General features: G+C 68.5%; 3 protein-coding genes across 4 annotated transcripts in view; all 3 read right to left on the reverse strand.

The window, feature by feature from the left end:
• Positions 1–2,044: 2,044 nt before the first annotated feature.
• Positions 2,045–8,496, reverse strand: DTX3 (deltex E3 ubiquitin ligase 3). Its single transcript, XM_074929744.1, has 5 exons — positions 8,401–8,496; positions 7,513–7,580; positions 5,711–6,396; positions 3,532–3,749; positions 2,045–2,591 (listed from the first exon to the last, which is right to left on the reverse strand). The coding sequence occupies exons 2-5, from the start codon at positions 7,523–7,525 to the stop codon at positions 2,516–2,518; spliced, it is 993 nt and encodes a 330-aa protein (XP_074785845.1). The 5' UTR covers positions 7,526–7,580; positions 8,401–8,496; the 3' UTR covers positions 2,045–2,515.
• A 1,110-nt stretch (positions 8,497–9,606) lies between these two features.
• On the reverse strand, positions 9,607–12,624 carry PIP4K2C (phosphatidylinositol-5-phosphate 4-kinase type 2 gamma). Of its 2 annotated transcripts, XM_074929581.1 has the most exons (11): positions 12,579–12,624; positions 12,155–12,252; positions 11,823–11,920; positions 11,595–11,691; positions 11,350–11,490; positions 11,105–11,251; positions 10,951–10,989; positions 10,553–10,666; positions 10,175–10,430; positions 9,980–10,083; positions 9,607–9,719 (listed from the first exon to the last, which is right to left on the reverse strand). In XM_074929581.1, exons 1-11 carry the CDS (start codon positions 12,622–12,624, stop codon positions 9,639–9,641), a joined length of 1,221 nt encoding a protein of 406 aa, XP_074785682.1. In that variant the 3' UTR covers positions 9,607–9,638. The 2 variants fall into 2 exon arrangements, with proteins under 2 accessions (XP_074785682.1, XP_074785683.1); XM_074929582.1 differs by lacking the exon at positions 12,579–12,624 and having other exon boundaries at positions 12,155–12,314.
• A 1,754-nt stretch (positions 12,625–14,378) lies between these two features.
• KIF5A (kinesin family member 5A) overlaps positions 14,379–16,906 on the reverse strand; it is a 14,521-nt gene continuing 11,993 nt past the window's right edge. Inside the window, exons 16-21 of the mRNA XM_074929411.1 lie at positions 16,885–16,898; positions 16,130–16,244; positions 15,702–15,771; positions 15,559–15,586; positions 15,379–15,467; positions 14,379–14,657 (exon numbers count right to left, since the gene is read on the reverse strand). Coding sequence (XP_074785512.1) covers positions 14,407–14,657; positions 15,379–15,467; positions 15,559–15,586; positions 15,702–15,771; positions 16,130–16,244; positions 16,885–16,898 — 567 coding nt within the window. The 3' untranslated portion in view covers positions 14,379–14,406. The remainder of the gene's footprint in view (positions 14,658–15,378; positions 15,468–15,558; positions 15,587–15,701; positions 15,772–16,129; positions 16,245–16,884; positions 16,899–16,906) is intronic.

Here is a 16,906-nt window from a genome sequence, read left to right on the forward strand (position 1 = left end):
CATCCCCGTGGGGAGGATCACTGTGGGGCAGGGGGGGCGGTCCCAGGGCTGGGGGCGGGGCCAGGCTGGAGGTGTTGGCTCCGGGAGGGGGCGGGGTCTATTGGGTGCTTGAGGGGGGCTGTGTGGGGGTCTCAGGTCCCCCCCCCCCCCATGTGACCCCTGAGTGGGGGCACCCAGAGCCCCCCTCTGCTGGGTGCCCAGCCCCCACAGTGGCCCCATCCTACGCTGTGACCCCCCCCCCCCCCCCCCATGGTCCCCCCAGCGCCCCCCTGACCCCCCCAGCCCCACAGTGATGCAGTGACGGAGAGGGCGGGGCCTTGTCAGCTATGACCACGCACACATGGGTGTGGTCGCATCTGGGGGAGTGGCCTGTATGGGTGTGGCTCTGCGGGGGCGTGGCCTATCACTATAGGGGGGTGCAGGAGCCCCCTGAGTCCCGCTGCACCCCACCCCCACCCAGCGGGGTCCCATCCTGCCCCAGCGGTCCCCGCCCTGTCCCTCCCCTCACGGCCGGTGCTGGACGTGGAGCCGATGAGCTCAGATCTGGGCTCGTTTTGGCCGTTGGTGACGTCTGTGTGGGGCCGTGAGGGACTGCAGGGCCACGGCCACGCCAGGGACAGGGACACGCAGGGACAGGGACACACCAAGGACAGGGACATCCTATGGACACGCCAGGGACAGGGACACGCAGAGACACGTTGGGACAGGGACATGCCAGGGACACATTGGGACAGGATACACCAAGGACAGGGACATCCCATGGACATGCTGGGACAGGGACACACCAGGGACAGGGACACGCAGGGACAGGGACACGCCAAGGACAGGGACACGCAGGGACAGGGACACACCAAGGACAGGGACATTCTATGGACACGCTGGGACAGGGACACACTGGGACAGGGACACGCCAAGGACAGGGACACGCAGGGACAGGGACACACCAAGGACAGGGACATTCTATGGACACGCTGGGACAGGGACACACTGGGACAGGGACACACCAAGGACAGGGACATCCCATGGACATGCTGGGACAGGGACACGCCAGGGACAGGGACACGCAGGGACAGGGACACACCAGGGACAGGGACATTCTATGGACATGCTGGGACAGGGACACACTGGGACAGGGACACGCCAAGGACAGGGACATCCCATGGACATGCTGGGACAGGGACACGCCAGGGACAGGGACACGCCAGGGACAGGGACACACAAGGGACACGCAGGGACACGTTGGGACAGGGACGCACTGGGACAGGGACACGCCAGGGACACGCCAGGGACCGTGTCCATCCATGGATGTGCTGGGGACAAGGCCACGGACACACGTGGGACAGGGACACGCCACGGACATGCTGGGGACAAGGGGATGGCAGGAACGGATGGGACAGGGACCCACAGTGGACATGTGAGGGACAAGGACATGGTGACACCAGGGACAGGGACACTCAAGGGACAAGGCCACGCGAGGGCCAGCGCTGGGGTCCTCCAGCTCCTGAGGGTCCCACCCCAGAGCCCCACCTTGATGTCCCCATCTTAGGGGACATCCCAGCCCGGTCCCGTCCTGGTGACCCATCCTGGTGCCTCCCAGCCACGTCCCCATCCCGATGGCCCAGCCCAATGTCCCCATCCCCATGGCCCAGCTGTGTCCCAGCCCAATGTCCCCATCCTGATGCCTCTTCCAGTGTCCCTTCCCAGTGTCCCCACCCTGTCCCCCATCCCAGTGTCCCCAGTCTGATATCCCATCCCAGCATCCCCCAGCCTGGTGTCACAGTCCAGTGTCCCCAGACCCATCCTCCATCCCAGTGTCCCCAGTTCCATCCCCCGTCCCAGTGCCCCACCCCAGTATGGCCCAACCTGCTCCCACCATTCCAGGACCCCCCAAAGCTCCTGGTACCCCCCCGCCCCCTCCCTGTACCCCCAGACCCACAACTGCTCCCTGACCTCCTGGTACTGCCCCCCCCCGCTGTCCCCAGAGGTGGGGGGGTCACCCCAGGGCCCCCCCCAACCCCCTGTGACCCCCCCAGGACGCCCCTCGCAGCGTTGCATATTTTTATTGGATCAAAGTTACAGAGCTGGGGGGACGGGGGGGGGGGATAAAAATAAAAAATAAATTAACCCCTTGCCCCCGCCCCCCCCGAGGGGCACTGCCGGGGGGGAGGGGGGGGAAAGGGGGGGGGCAGAGGGCACAGGACCCCCCCCCTCCAGTCTGTCCGTCTGTCCTGGGGGGCCTGTGGGGGGGTTATGTACAGAGTGACGCCGTCTGTCTGTCCGTGTCAGAGTGGGGGGGGGCTGCGCTGTGCCCCCCCAACCTTGGCGGGCCCTGGCACGATCCTTGTGCCCCCCCCCCAGCCCCGTGTGGGCAGCAGCCGCCTGCCCTGGGGGGGCCTTGGGGGGGGGGCAGGGGGGAAGGGGGGAGCAGGGGTGTCCCGCTGTGCCCCGGGGGGGGTGTCCTGCTTCCCGGGGGGGGTCCCACAGCCCGGGGGAACCCCCGCCCCCCCCCTCCGGCTCAGTCCTCGGTGATGCCCTTGGCCCGCAGCTCCTCCTGCACCCGGGCGAGGTACGTGGGGTCGGGGTACCCGAACCTGGGGGGGGCGCAGGGGCAGGTCAGGGCATGCCCCCCCCCAATAGCTGGGTTCTCCCCACCCCCCCGAGATGTCCCCATTCACCACCCAAAACCTGACCCTGGGGTGTGCCCCCCACCCCCCAGCTGGTCATTGGGGTGCTCCCCCCCCCCCATGTCATGCTAAGGCTGATGCCCCCCCCCGACTTCCCCAGAGCTCAGGGGTACCAGGGACACAGGGCTGGGCTGGGGGCACCCGGCAGGGTTTGGGGGTACACAGGGGTACCAGGGACACCCAGCAGGGTTTGAGGGGTGCCAAGGGCACAGGGCTGGGTGGTGTCACCCAGCAGGATTTAGGGGTGCCCAGAGGCATCAGGGACACGAGGTTGGGTCAGGGGGGAACCTAAAAAAAGTTTTGGGGTGCCCAGGGGTACCAGGGATCTAAGGTTGGATTGCGGGGCACCCAGCAGGGTTTGGGGGTGCTCAGGGGTACCAGGAATACAGGGATGGGTTGGGGGGAACCTAAAAGGGTTTGGGGGTGCCCAGGGGAACCAGGGACACAGGGTTGGGTTGGGGGGCACCCAGCAGGGTTTGGGGGTGCCAAGGGCACAGAGCTGGGTTGGGGGCACCAACAGGGTTTTGGGGTGCCCAGGGGTACCAGAGATACAGGGTTGGGGGGAACCTAAAAGGGCTTTGGGGTGCTCAGGGGTACCAGGGATGCAAGGTTGGGTTGGGGGGCACCCAGCAGCGTTGTGGGGGTGCTCAGGGGGACCAGGGACACAGAGCAGGGTCAGGGACACCCACCCTGTGTCGTCCCCCCCCCCTCCAGCCATACCAGCGAGATGCCCTCAGGTGCTCCCTTCCCCCCCTCCAGCCACCCCAGCTGGGTGCCCCCCGCCACCCCTCACTCACGTGGTCCCCCCCCAGCACCCCGGGGGTGCTCCCTGCACCCCGCCACCTACAGCTGGGGCCCGCCGGTGCAGTTGGTCTTGTGGTGGATGTCGTTCCAGGTGATGACGTTGGCGCGGCCGGTGGTCATGGAGGTGCCGACGGTGAAGGTGAGGCGCTGGTCGAAGGCCTTGCGGAACAGCCCCAGCACCTTGTTCCCCTCGGGGCAGTCGGGCAGATACGCCACCCGCGTGGTTCCGGGGTACCGCACCCCCGGATTGGGGTGCTCCACCTGTGGGGAGAAAGGGGTGGGGGGGTGGGGGGGAGGAGGAGGGAGGTCAGGGGTGAGGGTGGATGAGGTGAGGGGAAAGGGCACAGATGGGTTTTGGGGTGTCCAGGGGGAGCAGGGATCTAAGGGTGGGTTGGGGGGCACCTAGCAGGGTTTGGGGGTGCCCAGGGGTAGCGGGGATACAGGGTTGGGACAGGGGAACCCAAAAAGGGTTTTGGGGGTACCCAGAGGTACAGAGTTGGGCTGGGGGAATCTAAAAGGGTTTGGGGGTGCTCAGGGGGAGCAGGGATCTAAGGGTGGGTTGGGGGGCACCCAGCAGGGTTTGGGGTGCCCAGGGGTAGCGGGGATACAGGGTTGGGTCAGGGGAACCCAAAAAGGGTTTTGGGGGTGCCCAGGGGTAGCGGGGATACAGGGTTGGGTCAGGGGAACCCAAAAAGGGTTTTGGGGGGTACCCAGGGGTACAGAGTTGGGTTGGGGGGAATCTAAAAGGGTTTGGGGGTGCCCAGGGGGAGCAGGGATCTAAGGGTGGGTTGGGGGGCACCCAGGGGTATCAGGGATACAGGGTTGGGTCAGGGGAACCCAAAAAGGGTTTTGGGGGTGCCCAGGGGTACAGAGTTGGGTTGGGGGGAACCCAAAAGGGTTTTGGGGGGGTGCCCAGGGGTACAGAGTTGGGCTGGGTGAATCTAAAAGGGTTTGGGGGTGCCCAGGGGTACCAGGAACACAGGGTTGGGTTGGGTTGGGGGGCACCCAGCAGGGTTTGGGGGTGCCCAGGGGTATCAGGGATACAGGATTGGGTTTGGGGGACCCAGCACAGTTTTTGGGGGTGCACAGGGGTGCCAGTGACACCCAGCAGGGTTTAGGGGATGTGAAGGGCACAGACCTGGGTTGGAGGCACCCAGCAGGTTTTAGGGGTGCCCAGGGGCACCAGGGACACAGGGCTGGGTTGGGGGGAACGCAAAAGTGTTTGGGGGTGCCCAAAGGTACCAGGGACACAGGGCTGGGTCGGGGGCACCAAAGGGGGCCAATGGCACAGAGCCAGGTTGGGGGCACCCTGCAGGGTTTTTGGGGGTGCATGGGGGTGTCAGTGACACTCAGCAGAGCTTGGGGGATGCCAAGGGCACAGAGCTGGGTTGGGGCACCCAGAAGGATTTGGGGGTACCGAGGGATGCCAGGGCCACAGAGTGGGGGGCACCCAGCAGGGTTCAGGGGAACTCGGAGGTGCTAAGGGCACTGGGCCAGAGTGGGGCACCCAGCAGTTCTGGGGGTGCCCAAGGGGGCCAGGGTACAGGGCTGGGTTGGGGACACGCAACAGGGTTTGGGGGTACCGAGGGGTGCCAAGGGCACAGAGCAGGGTGGGGGCACCCAGCAGGGTTTTGGGGTACCCAAGGGGCCCAGGGCCACAGAGCAGGGTGGGGGGCACCCAGCAAATTTAGGGGGTACCCAGAGGTGTCAGTGACACCCAGCAGGGTTTGGGGGTACCCAGAGGTGCCAGTGACACCCATCAGGGTTTGGGGGTACCCAGGGGTTCCAAGGGCACAAAAAAGGGTGGGGGGCACCCAGAAGGGTTTGGGGGTGCCGAGGGGTGCCAGTGACACCCATCAGGGTTTGGGGGTACCCAGGGGTTCCAAGGGCACAAAAAAGGGTGGGGGGCACCCAGAAGGGTTTGGGGGTGCCGAGGGGTGCCAGTGACACCCATCAGGGTTTGGGGGTACCCAGGGGTGCCAAGGGCACAGAGCTGGCTAAGGGACACCCATCTGATTTTGAGCTCACCCAGGGGTGCCAGGCTCACAGAACCAGGTTGGGGGCACCCAAGCAAGAATTTGGGGATGCCCAGGGGCACCCAGCAGCCAGGGGGCGGGGGGGCACCCAATTTGGCCAAGGAGATGGCAGAGCAGCACCCAACCCCTCCAGCACCCCCCAGGCTGGCAGGGAGGGGGCGGTGGGAGGTACCGGCGCCATCTTACCCCTTGGACGCCGGGCGGGAAGACGTACTGGATGATGATGGTGCCGAATTTCTCGTAGCCGGGGAGGAGCAGGCCGGCATCTCTGGTGACCAGCATCCGCCCGTTGGGGGGCTGGTTGCCCACCAGTTGCCCGTAGAAGCGCCCGCACATGGGACAAGCCGTTTTGACCTGCAGAGCCCGGGTGATGCAGTCCTCGCAAAAGGAATGGCGACATTTTTCTAACGTTTTCATTTTTTGGATCTCCCCCAGGCAGATGGGACATTGTCGGTCGGGTTCTTCCTCCCGAGAACAACCGGGTGCCGCTGCCCCCCCGCCGCGGCTCCCCGGTGGCCCCCGACCCCCCAGACTGGCCCCGCCGGGCTCCAGGACGGTGACACAGCCCACCAACTCGCCGTGACGTTGAGTTTTTTTCTTCAATTCTTTCTCCGTTTCTTTCAATAAAGCTTTAAGAGCTTTTCGGGCTGGACAAAGCCCCCCGGGGGGGCCGGGGGGGGGCACACAGAGCTGCAGGACGTAGATATCGGAGGTTTCGCCGTCCACCATGATGCTGACCTTGGTCTCCTCCTTCAGACGGGCCAGCTTGGCCGGGCTCTCCTTGGTCAAGAAGTCCCACACGCGCTTGGAGACCGTCACCTTGTTCTTAGCGGCCCCCCCGCAGGCCGCCATCCTGGAGAGGACGAACGACACTGCGGGGACGGGGGGGGGGGGTGGGGGGGGGCCCCCCCGGGTGTCAGAGCCTGCTGGATGGCACCCAAGGGTGGCCCCGATGGGGCCAAGCTGTCCCCCCTCCCATCATTTGCTCGCCCAAGGTGGCACCTGGAGGATTAAACTCCCCCCACCGACGTCTGTGACACCCACGGGGGGGTCATAGCCCCATAACTCATGGGGGGGGGGGAATGGGAGCGAGGTTTGGGGGACCCCTTTACCCAGGCCCCCCACCCCTGGTGGGACATTTGCCAGCCCAAGGTGGCACCTGGAGAATTAATTGCCCCCCCCCCCCTGTAAAAGATCAAGCAACTCAAAGGGGTGTCACCCCCATAACCCAGGGGGGGGGGCGAGGTTTGGGAGACCCCTTTACCCAACCTCCCCCCCCCATTGGTGGGACATGGGGGGCACATTCACCCACCCAAGGTGGCACCTGGAGGATTAAATTCCCCCACCAATGTCTCTGTGACACCCACGGGGGGGTCACAGCACGGTGACTGACCCCTGGGGGGGGGAGCCAGGTTTGGGGCACCCCCTTACCCCACTGCTCCCCGCCCAGCACAGCAACTCCCTGTCCCTGGGGAGAAGCTGGGGGGGGGCAGGTGTCAGAGGCTGCTGGATGGCACCCAAGGGTGGCCCCGATAGGGCCGAGGTGTGTGTCCCCCCCCACTGGGACATTTGCCAGCCCAAGGTGGCACCTCAAGAATTAACCGCCCCCCCCGTAAAAGATCGAGCAACCCAAAGGGGTGTCACCCCCAGAACCCATGGGGGGGTGAGGCGTGAGGTTTGGGGGACCCCTTTACCCACCTCCACCCTGGATGGGACCTGGGGGGCACATTCACCCACCCAAGGTGGCACCTGGAGGATTAAACTCCCCCCCCCCCCCCCAACGTCTGTGACACCCACCGGGGCGGGGGGGGGAGGGTGTCACAGCCCTGTGACCCCTGCGGGGGGGGGGCGAGGTTTGGGGCACCCCCTTACCCCACTGCTGCCCCCCAGCACAACTCCCTGTCCCAGGGGTGAAGCCAGGAGCAGGGCCTGCCCGCGCTGCCTGAGGTGGGGGGGGGTCCCCGACATCCTGGGGGGGTGACACCCACCTGGCGAGCCCATGGGGGACAGCGTGAGCAAGAGATGCCAGCGGATCAGCGCAGCCACGAGCCACAGGCTGGGGGGACACGGGTGGGTCACACAGGGACACCCCCCCCCGGCCCCGAGGAACAATCTGGGGACCCACCACCCCCCCAGCAGGATCCTGACCCCCGCCAGGAGACCCTACAACAGCAGGGGAACACCCCCGTACCCCCCCTCCGTGTCCCCAGGAGACCCCACAATAACAAACATGCCCAGCACCCACCCACAGCAGTTGGGGGGGGGTTTACAAGCTCCTCGGTGCCCCCCCCCCACTTTCCGGACCCCTCAAACCCCTTCAGCACCCCAGAATTGGGGGGGGGGGTGTTGTTTACCCATCCCTCCATGTGTGACTGGATCCCCAATGCAAATGCTGCTGCCCCCCGCCCCCGCTATGGGGTCACCCCCCCTCCCCTCCACGAGCTTCCCCTGGGGGGGAAGGGGGGTCCATGCAGGGCGGGGGGGGGGGGCAGGATGGGGCCTAGCAATGGGGGCGGCAGGGTTGGGGGAGAGGGGAAATGGGGGGGGGGCAGGATGGGGCTCGGGGGCTGCACAGGCCCAGGGTGGGGTCTGGGGGGTCCGGATGAGGCCCGGGAGGGTCCGCATGAGGCCCAAGGGGCCAGGACAGGCCCAGATTTGGGGCGGGGGGGGGCAGCTCCGGATGGGGGCAGCGGCCAGGCCCGGGACGCGGCGGGGGGGGGGGGGGGGGGGGGGGCGCCGCCGTGGCCGGTTCCAAAAGGGATGAGGATGGGGCCTGGGGGCAGGCCCGGGGGAGGCCGGGCCTGGCGGCGCCGGTAGCGGGACAGGAAGGGTCCCCGCGATGCCCCCCCACCCCACACCCCCCGTCCCGGACCCACCATCGCCGGGCGGCCGCAGCATGGCGGGGGCGGCGCGGCCGGAGCGGGCGGCGGCGGCGGCGGCGGCGGCGGGGCGGGGGGGGGCGGAGGCCCTGCCCGGAGCCGCCGCGCGTCACGTGACCGCGCGGGGCGGGGCCGTCATGGCAACGGGGCGGGGACCATGGCAACGGCGCGGAGGGGGGGGGGTGCGTGTGTATGGAAGAGCGGGCGGAGAACTGCGGCCTGAGCGCGTCGTCATGGGAACGGCGCGTGATGGCGGGGGCGTGGCCAGAAGGGTGGGGCGTGGCCAGAGGATTGGGGCGGGGCCGGGAGTCCCGGGAAGGGGGCATGGAAGGGGGAGGGGGGGGGTGACATTCCCGGGAACGGGGCAATAACGGGGGGGCCCGGGGGGGCTTCCCGGGAACGGGAGGAGCCGCAGGGGGTCGAGGCGGTCCCGGAAACGGGGCAGAGCCGGGTCCGGTTCAATAATTTATTTCATAGGGCACGGAGGGGGGGGAAGAAAGGGCCGCTGGTAACGGGGGGTGCAGCCCCCCAGGGACCTCCACGTGGGGGGGGTGTGTGTGTGTGCGCCACCCCCCAGGGCCCTGCCCCCCGGGGGGGGGCAGTCACACAAAGCCGGGGGTCCCCCCATCCCACCCCCGCCCCCCCCACTCCATGGGAATTGGGGTCACACCTGGGGGCTGCAGTAAGGGGGGGGGGTGCGGACTGTGCTCTGGTGCCCCCCCCCCGGGGTCCCATATTGGAGGGAGGGGGCACAAGGAATGGCCCCCCCCAGACTGGCTCAGAAATGGGGGGGCAGGGGCTGTAACCCCACCCCTGGGGCCCCCTCAGATCAGGGGGGGCTGGCCCCCTCCCAGGGTGGGGGGTAACGAAGGAGAGGCCCTCCCCTCACCCTGGTACAAGTAGTGTTTGATTCCCACCCCCCAGCAGGGTGGGGGCAGAAACGTCCCAGGTCCCCCCGTAAATATTTTTGGGGGGGGAGGGGGGGAGCTCCAGACCCCCTCCAAATGCTGGGAGGGGCAGAGTGCCCCCCCCTCAAATAAAGTTAAGGCACTTGAGTAGCAAATCCCCCGCCCGCTGGGGTGGGGGGAGCTGCCGTGGGAGGGGGGCCCAAACCAGGGAGGAGGGGTGTGACTGGAAGGGGGAGGCGGGGGCCCGGGGGGGGGGGGGGGCGGCTGTGCACACCCTGGAGGGGGGGGGGGGGGGGGGGCAGCTCTTGGTCCAGGGACCCCCCCTCCCTACGCGAAGATGTTGGTGATGAAGTCGAGGAAGCGCTTGGCGTATTGCTCGGGGTGCACCGTGGAAATCTCTGCTCCTGCCTGGGGTAGGGAGGGGGGGTCAGACAACACACCCCCCACCCCTCAGACACCTCCTACAGCCCCCCCAGCACTGCCCCCCCCCCCCCCCCCCAAGCACCGACCCCCCCCAACAACCCACCTCCCTCCACCTCCCTCATCCCCTCCCTCCTCAACCCCAACAGCGCTCCAACACCCCACCCCCCCCCCAAAAAAAAAAAAAACAGCGGGGGGGCCCTGCTAAGCCCCCCCCTTCCTCCTCTCGATCTGGGGGTCCCCCTCACCCCGTGTTTGACAGTCTTGGCCGCGTGTGCCGCCTTCTTGCGGGCGTCGTACTGGGTGAGGACGTCAATCAGCCCCATGAAATACACCTCGCGCCGGGGGGCAGCTGGGGGGGACACACACGAAGAAGGGGGGGTTGTCACCTCCAGGGGGTGCCCCCCCCCCCCAAAAAACCCACCTCCCCTCACCCCGCTCACCCTCGGTGCCGCGGAGGGCGTAGACATCGACGTAGGGGTCGAAGTCTCCAGGGCCGAGGGGGCGGTGGGAGTTGAGGTAGCTGCCGATGCCCTCGGGGGAGGTCCCGTAGGAGCCCCCCCCCGCTGTGGCCCCCCACTCGTCACCCCCCCCCACTTCTTCTTCCTCCACCTCCTCCTCCTCCTCCTGCTCCGCCCGCCCCACCTCGTGGATGCCCAGCAGCAGGCTGTAGTCCATGATCTTCAGCTGCACCAGGAACTGGGGGGGGGGGCAACCGAGAGGTTAGTTTGGAGGTGAAGGGGGGGCACCCACATGCATGGGGGGGGCACTCTGATGGCCCCACAGGAGGCGGGGGGGGTGCAGCCCCCCAACTCACCCACCTCCACGTCCCTCTTGAGCTTCTCCATGAAATCCTTCTGGTCCTCCTCGCCCACGTACACCTTCTCGTTCTTGTTCAAGAAGTCCATGTCCTTCAGGGTGGGCAGGTCCTTTCCCTGGGGGGGGGGGGGTGGGAGCACATGTGGGGCAGCCCCCCCCAATAAACATCAAACTGGGGGGGGGGGGGGAGGAGAGAGTTCCCAAGGACCACGGGGAACCCCTGAGCAAAGGCCTTGGCTCTGCTACACCAACCCCGCGCTGGGTAACGACGTTACAGGGGATAGAGAGCGAGCTGTTGTCATTTGGGGGGGGGAAAACAAGGCCTAAAGACCCCCCCCCACTCCACCTCAATACTTGAGGGGGGGGGGGGGGTCACAGCATCACTCCCCCACCCTGGTACCTTCTCCTTGTCGCTGGCCTCTCGGGACACGAGGGAGCCCTGGAAAGATGCAGGGAGGGGAGGAGGGAGCAGAAACGATGTGAGATTATGGCAGGGGGGGGGCTTCGAGCCCCCAACCCTGCAGCTGGAGGGGGGGACAGCACCACCCCGATACCTTCAGGTCGTATTTCCTGTGGACGGGGAGGCGGTGGCTGAACATGTTCCTCATGACCAGCAGGTAGGTCTCCTCGCTGTCCACGCTCACCCGGTACATGCCCAGGAAGCGCGGGAGCAGGGTGCTGCCGTGACACTGCACCACGTACTGGGGACACACACACACACACACACACAGTGACACACCTGGAGAGGAGGTGACCCCCCCATCCTGAAATAAAATCACCTCCCCACACCTCACTGTACCTGGTGGTAGTGGGACAGGAGACCGTGGACATCAGCCACGTCCTCGCTCGACAGCTCCTTCACCACCAGCGTCCGGTCGGAGGAGAGGAGGAACCGCCGGTCGCTGCCCTCCCAGTGCGGGGGGCTCCGTGTCAGAGACACCTTTTTTAGGCAGGGGGTGAGGATGAGGAGGGTGACAGATGTTGAGCTTGAAGGAGGAAAAGGGGGGCACCCCCACACACCCTCCCCCAAGGTTGGCAACCCACCTGATAGTCCTGGTCGTCGATGCCAAAGCGCTCGCGGAGGTTGCGGAAGACCTGGGGACAGTACTCCTTGAACTTGAAGTGGCTGGGCAGGTTCTCCCTGGGGATTTGGGGGGAGTGGGGGGGTTCAGGGGAAGCAGGGGGGCGGGGGGAGGGGAACATGAGATCTCGGGGGGCCCCACTCGTGTCCGTGTTGTGTCCCGTGCCTGTCCACCCCCCCTCCCCGCTCACCGGTTGAAGAGGTGGTTGTTGACCTTGATTTTGGAGCTGGCTTTGAAGTCGTCGGGCAGCAGCATGACGGGCAGCGGGACCTGGCTCAGCTCGCTGATCTGAGGGGGGGGGACACGGGTTGGGACTCCCCAAAACCAGACCCACGCTCCCCCCCCGCCGACCCACCGACCCGGTAACGCCGGTGGAGGGTTCTCCCGGCCGGGGGGTGGTTAACGGGCCGCGGCTGTCCCGCCCGGGGTTGGGGGGGGCTATGGGGAGCGCAGCCGCGGCCCGGAGCGGGGCGGGGGGGGGGGGGGGGGGGATGCGGCGGCGGCGCCCGGTCGCGGCCTCACCTGGTGGTTGACGCCCCAGGCCAGCACGGCCAGCAGCGGCTCCGCGGCCCGCGGCACCTTCACCCGCTGCGGCACGAACCGCTTCTGCTTCTCTTGGTCTTGGTGCGCGGCGCCGCGGGGCCGGGCCCGCCCGCTGCCGCCGCCGCCATGGCCGCCGCTTCCGCCCCGCCCCCCTGCCCCGGCCCCTCCCCCGCCCGCTTCCGCCCGGCCCGCCCGGCGCCGGAAGCCGGAAGTCGGACGCCGGAAGTGGGCGGGGACAGAGCGCGCAGCGCCCCGCCCCGCCCCGCCCCGCCCACCGGGCACGGCGCCGCGCGCTCGATGGGGGCCGTGGGACTGCTGTAGGGGAGGGGCCCTATAGGGGCGGGGGGTGTGCGCCTATGGCGTGCCTTGCGCTCCCGGTGGGGGCGCACCCGCTGTAGGGGACGGGGGGATCCTTGTACGGGACGTGTGATCGCTGTAGGGGATGCCATCCCTATAGGGGGCGGGTGATGGCTATAGGGACATGTGCTCGCTATAGGGTGCCGCGTGTCGCTATAGGGTGCTGCGTGTCGCTATAGGGTGCCGTGTGTCTCTATAGGGTGCCGTGTGTCGCTATAGGGTGCCGGGTGTCACTATAGGGTGCCGGGTGTCGCTATAGGGTGCCACGTGTCTCTATAGGGTGCCGTGTGTCTCTATAGGGTGCCGTGTGTCTCTATAGGGTGCTGTGTGTCGCTATAGTGTGCCGGGTTTCTCTATAGGGTGCCGCGTGTCGCTATAGGGAGCCGCGTGTCGCTATAGGGTGCCGTGTGTCTCTATAGGGTGCCGCGTGTCTCTATAGGGTGCCGTGTGTCGCTATAGGGTGCCGTGTGTCGCTATAGGGTGCCGGTGTCACTATAGGGTGCCGGGTGTCGCTATAGGGTGCCACGTGTCTCTATAGGGTGCCGTGTGTCTCTATAGGGTGCTGTGTGTCGCTATAGTGTGCCGGGTTTCTCTATAGGGTGCCGCGTGTCGCTATAGGGAGCCGCGTGTCGCTATAGGGTGCCGTGTGTCTCTATAGGGTGCCGCGTGTCTCTGTAGGGTGCCGTGTGTCGCTATAGGGTGCCGTGTGTCTCTATAGGGTGCCGCGTGTCTCTATAGGGTGCCGCGTGTCTCTATAGGGTGCCGTGTGTCGCTATAGGGTGCCGTGTGTCTCTATAGGGTGCCGTGTGTCTCTATAGGGTGCCGCGTGTCTCTATAGGGTGCCGTGTGTCGCTATAGGGTGCCGCGTGTCTCTGTAGGGTGCCGGGTGTCGCTATAGGGTGCCATGTCTCCCTGGGGTGCCCCCTGGTTGCTATAGGGGCCGGCTGCTCTCTGCGGTCACGCGCTGCGGGAGGGGCCGGCTGTTCCCTATAGGGGCCCCACGGACAGGCCGGGCCCCCCCGCTGGGGAAACTGAGGCTGCGGCAGCGGTGCAGAGCGACCCCCCAGAACCCAGCCCCGAGCCCCCCCGGACCCCAGAGCCCTCCCAGACACCCCAGACCCCCCCCGATCCCCCCGACCCCCCAGAGGCTCTTCTGACCCCCCCAGACTGCCCCCCGACCCCCCAGATCCTCCACTGAGCCCCCCAGACCCATCCGACCCCCCAAGCCCCCTCAGACACCCCCGGCTCTCCCGACCCCCCAGATCCCCCCTCGTGATCCCCCAGCCCCCCAGCCCCCTTCCTGACCCCCGATCCCCCCAGGGCCCCTCTTGGGCTCCCCCGGCCCCCCCAGACTCCCCCCCGACCCCCCAAGACGCTCCACTGAGCCCCAAGACTCCCCCAGGCTCCCGAGACCTCTCTCCGACCCCCCCCCCCGGCTCTCCCGACCCCCCCAGACCCCCCGGATCCCTCCTCGTGCCCCCCCAGCCCCCCCCTCAGCCCCCCCAGCCCCCCAGGCTCCTCTCAGCATCTCTGGCCTTTATTGAGCCGCTCCCAGTGGCGCTGGGGCGGGACATGCAGCGCTGCGGGGGGGACGGGGGGGCGCGGGGGGGGCAAGGCCCTGAGGGGCCCCCCCCATGAGTGGTGGGGGGCAGGGTGGCACAGCGGGTCCCGGGGACAGGATTTTTTGGGGGGGGGGGGGGGGGCGGGCACAGCTGAGGTGCCAAGCGACAGGGACCCTGGGGGGGAGGGGAGTGCAAGGGAAGGGGGGGGGGGGTGACCCCCATCTGGGGGGGGTGACCCCCATTTTATGGGGCTGACCCCCTCTTGGGGGGCTGGGGACGGGCGGGGGGGCAGAAATTCCTCCAGGTATCGGCTTAAGGCATCTCGAAGCGGACCCCGGGCAGCACCCCCCAGCCCCGGCCGGGGCCCCCCAGGAGGGTGGGGTCTGCGGGGAGGTCCAAGGGGGGTGGGGGGGGGCAGACGGGTCCCCCAACCCCCCCCCCGGGGACGGTGGCGACCTCCCCCCTCCCCGCCGTGGGGCAGGGACAGGGCGAGCGTGGCGGCGAGCACAGGACACGGAGGTGACACCGGGACATGCGAGCGGAGACGGGTCCGGCGGGACCTGGCGCGGGGGGGACACACGCAGGGTTGGGGGGGGCAGGATCCCCCCCCGGGGGTCACCGAGAGATGTGGGGGACCCCAGACCCGGCAGGGCTCTGGGTTGGGGGTGCCCAGGGTGGGTGTGGGTGGACCCAAGGGATGGGGGGGGCTGGGGGAGATGGGGGGGTCCCTGTGGATGTGGGGGGGCCTTGGGGGATGCTGGGGGATGCCGGGGGGGCACACGCATGAGATTTGGGGGACCCGAGGGATGGGGGGGTCTGGGGGAGATGGGGGGGGCCTCTGGATGTGGGGGGCCCTGGGGGGACGCTGGGGGATGCCGGAGGGGGCACAGGCATGAGATTTGGGGACCTGAGGGATGGGGGGGGTCTGGGGGAGATGGGGGGTCCCTGTGGATGTGGGGGGGCCCTGGGGGGGATGCTGGGGGATGTCGGGGGGCACACGCATGAGATTTGGGACCTGAGGGATGGGGGGGTCTGGGGGAGATGGGGGTCCCTGTGGATGTGGGGGGGCCCTGGGGGGATGCGGGGGATGCGGGGGGGCACACGCATGAGATTTGGGGACCCGAGGATGTGGAGGCACCCAAGGGATATGGGGTGGGGGGCACGTGGAATTTGGGGTGGGGGTGCCAGGAGCTGCAGGAGAACCCAAAGACACAGGGAGGAGGACGGGGGGGCAAGATGGGGGTCACTGGGGCACCTGAGGAGTGGGGGGTGTCCCCAGTACCTGGGGGGGCATTAGCTGGCCGCTGTCTCCTGGCGCAGGGGGGAAGAGCTTGGATTGCTCCTCGGCCTCGCAGGCGCAGGACAGGTCGCTCCTGGGGGGGGGGGACAGGGGGGTCAGCCCAGGCCTGGCCACCCCCCCCAAGCCCCCCCCTGGCTGCAGCCCCCCCCCCGGTCCCCCCTTACCTGTTATCATTGATGTCTGTCACGTTCCCTGCAAGGAAGAGCAGCAGCTCCAGGAGGAGTTACGGGGACACCCCCCCGCCTCCGTCCCACAACTGGGGCCCCCCCCGAACGCTCCCCCCCCCCCCCCAGGGCCCCTCCCTCACCATTATCCACGTTGAGCTGCTGGTAGGTGTCCGGGGGCTGCTGGAGAGTGTGGGGGGGCCGCTGGCAAAGCTGAAGGGGGGGGCACACAAAGATGGGGGGGCCATGAGCACAGAGGCCTTGAGACCCCCCCCCGGGGCATTGCTGGCACCAGAGGGGGTGGGGGGGCTCCTCCATACCCCCAGAAGCCCTGTGCCCGGCCCCCTCCCTGCCCCCACAGCCCCCCCCCCCCGCCCTGCCCCCAACATCCTGTGTCCCCCCCCCCACCTGCATCCCCCCGTGTCGCCCCCCCCCCGAAGGATCCCCCCGTGCCCCCCCCCAAGTCCCCGCATTCTTCACACACCCCCGCCCGCCCAGCTCCCCCCCATTCCCCCCCCCTTGTCCAGTCCCCGCATCCCCGTGCCCCCCCCCCGTGCCCCCCCCAACTCACAGTCCCTGGGGGCCGGGCAGCGCCCCCCCCCCGGGGTACCCCTGGAAGAGGCTGTTGGTGTAGCTGAGGCCGGTGGGTGACGCTGCCGGCACCTGCCCGGGCCGCACCGGCTTGGCTGGGGGGGGAACAAGGGGCGGCTGAGGGGGGGGGCCTGGTGCCCCCCACCCAGGGTCTGGGCCACCCCCCGGGCCGGGCTCCCCCGCCCCTGTGCACCCCAGGGGTGTCAGGCTGGGTGCCAGCCCCCCCCCCCCCCCCTTCCCCAGCGCCCCAGAACACGGCAGGTGCCTGCGCCCCACCCGACCCCCAGACCCTGTGCGCACCCCAAAGCCCCCGCACCCCCGCACCCCCCGCGCCCACCCTGTGCACCCCATGTACCCCCGCACCCCCTGCTCTCCCCTCACCCCCCAGATCCCTGCACCCACCCCCTGCACCCCCCTTATACCCCCCGCACCCCACACCCCTGCGCCCACCCTATGCACCCCACGTACCCCCCGCACCCCATGTACCCCTCTCACCCCCCGCACCCCTGTGCCCACCCCGCACCCCAGACCTCTGTGCGCACCCCCCGCACCCCCCTTACCCCCTCACCCCCTGCGCCCACCCTGTGCACCCCACGTACCCCCGCACCCCCTCACCCCCTGCGCCCACCCTGTGCACCCCACGTACCCCCGCAGCCCCTCACCCCCGCACCCCCTGTGCCCACCCCGCACCCCAGACCTCTGTGCGCACCCCCTGCACCCCCCTTACCCCCTCACCCCCTGCGCCCACCCTGTGCAC

Source organism: Athene noctua, chromosome 30 (genome assembly GCF_965140245.1).
Source record: "Athene noctua chromosome 30, bAthNoc1.hap1.1, whole genome shotgun sequence".
Taxonomy (NCBI): Eukaryota; Metazoa; Chordata; class Aves; order Strigiformes; family Strigidae; genus Athene; species Athene noctua.

Bases quoted from the DNA above. Each gene is read 5' to 3' on its own strand.
- DTX3 (XM_074929744.1), bottom strand. The intron at 3,750-5,710 runs GTAAGATGGCGC...TTCTCCCCACAG, and splicing joins TCCCGCCCGGCGTCCAAGGG to GTGGAGCACCCCAATCCGGG. The intron at 2,592-3,531 runs GTAGGTGGCGGG...CGCCCCCCCCAG, and splicing joins TGCACCGGCGGGCCCCAGCT to GTTCGGGTACCCCGACCCCA.
- PIP4K2C (XM_074929581.1), bottom strand. From the start codon at position 12,624: ATGGCATCCCCTACAGCGATCACACGTCCCGTACAAGGATCCCCCC. The intron at 11,921-12,154 runs GTGAGGCCGCGA...CCCCCCCCTCAG, and splicing joins CCTGGGGCGTCAACCACCAG to ATCAGCGAGCTGAGCCAGGT. The intron at 11,491-11,594 runs GTGGGTTGCCAA...TGCCTAAAAAAG, and splicing joins TCGACGACCAGGACTATCAG to GTGTCTCTGACACGGAGCCC.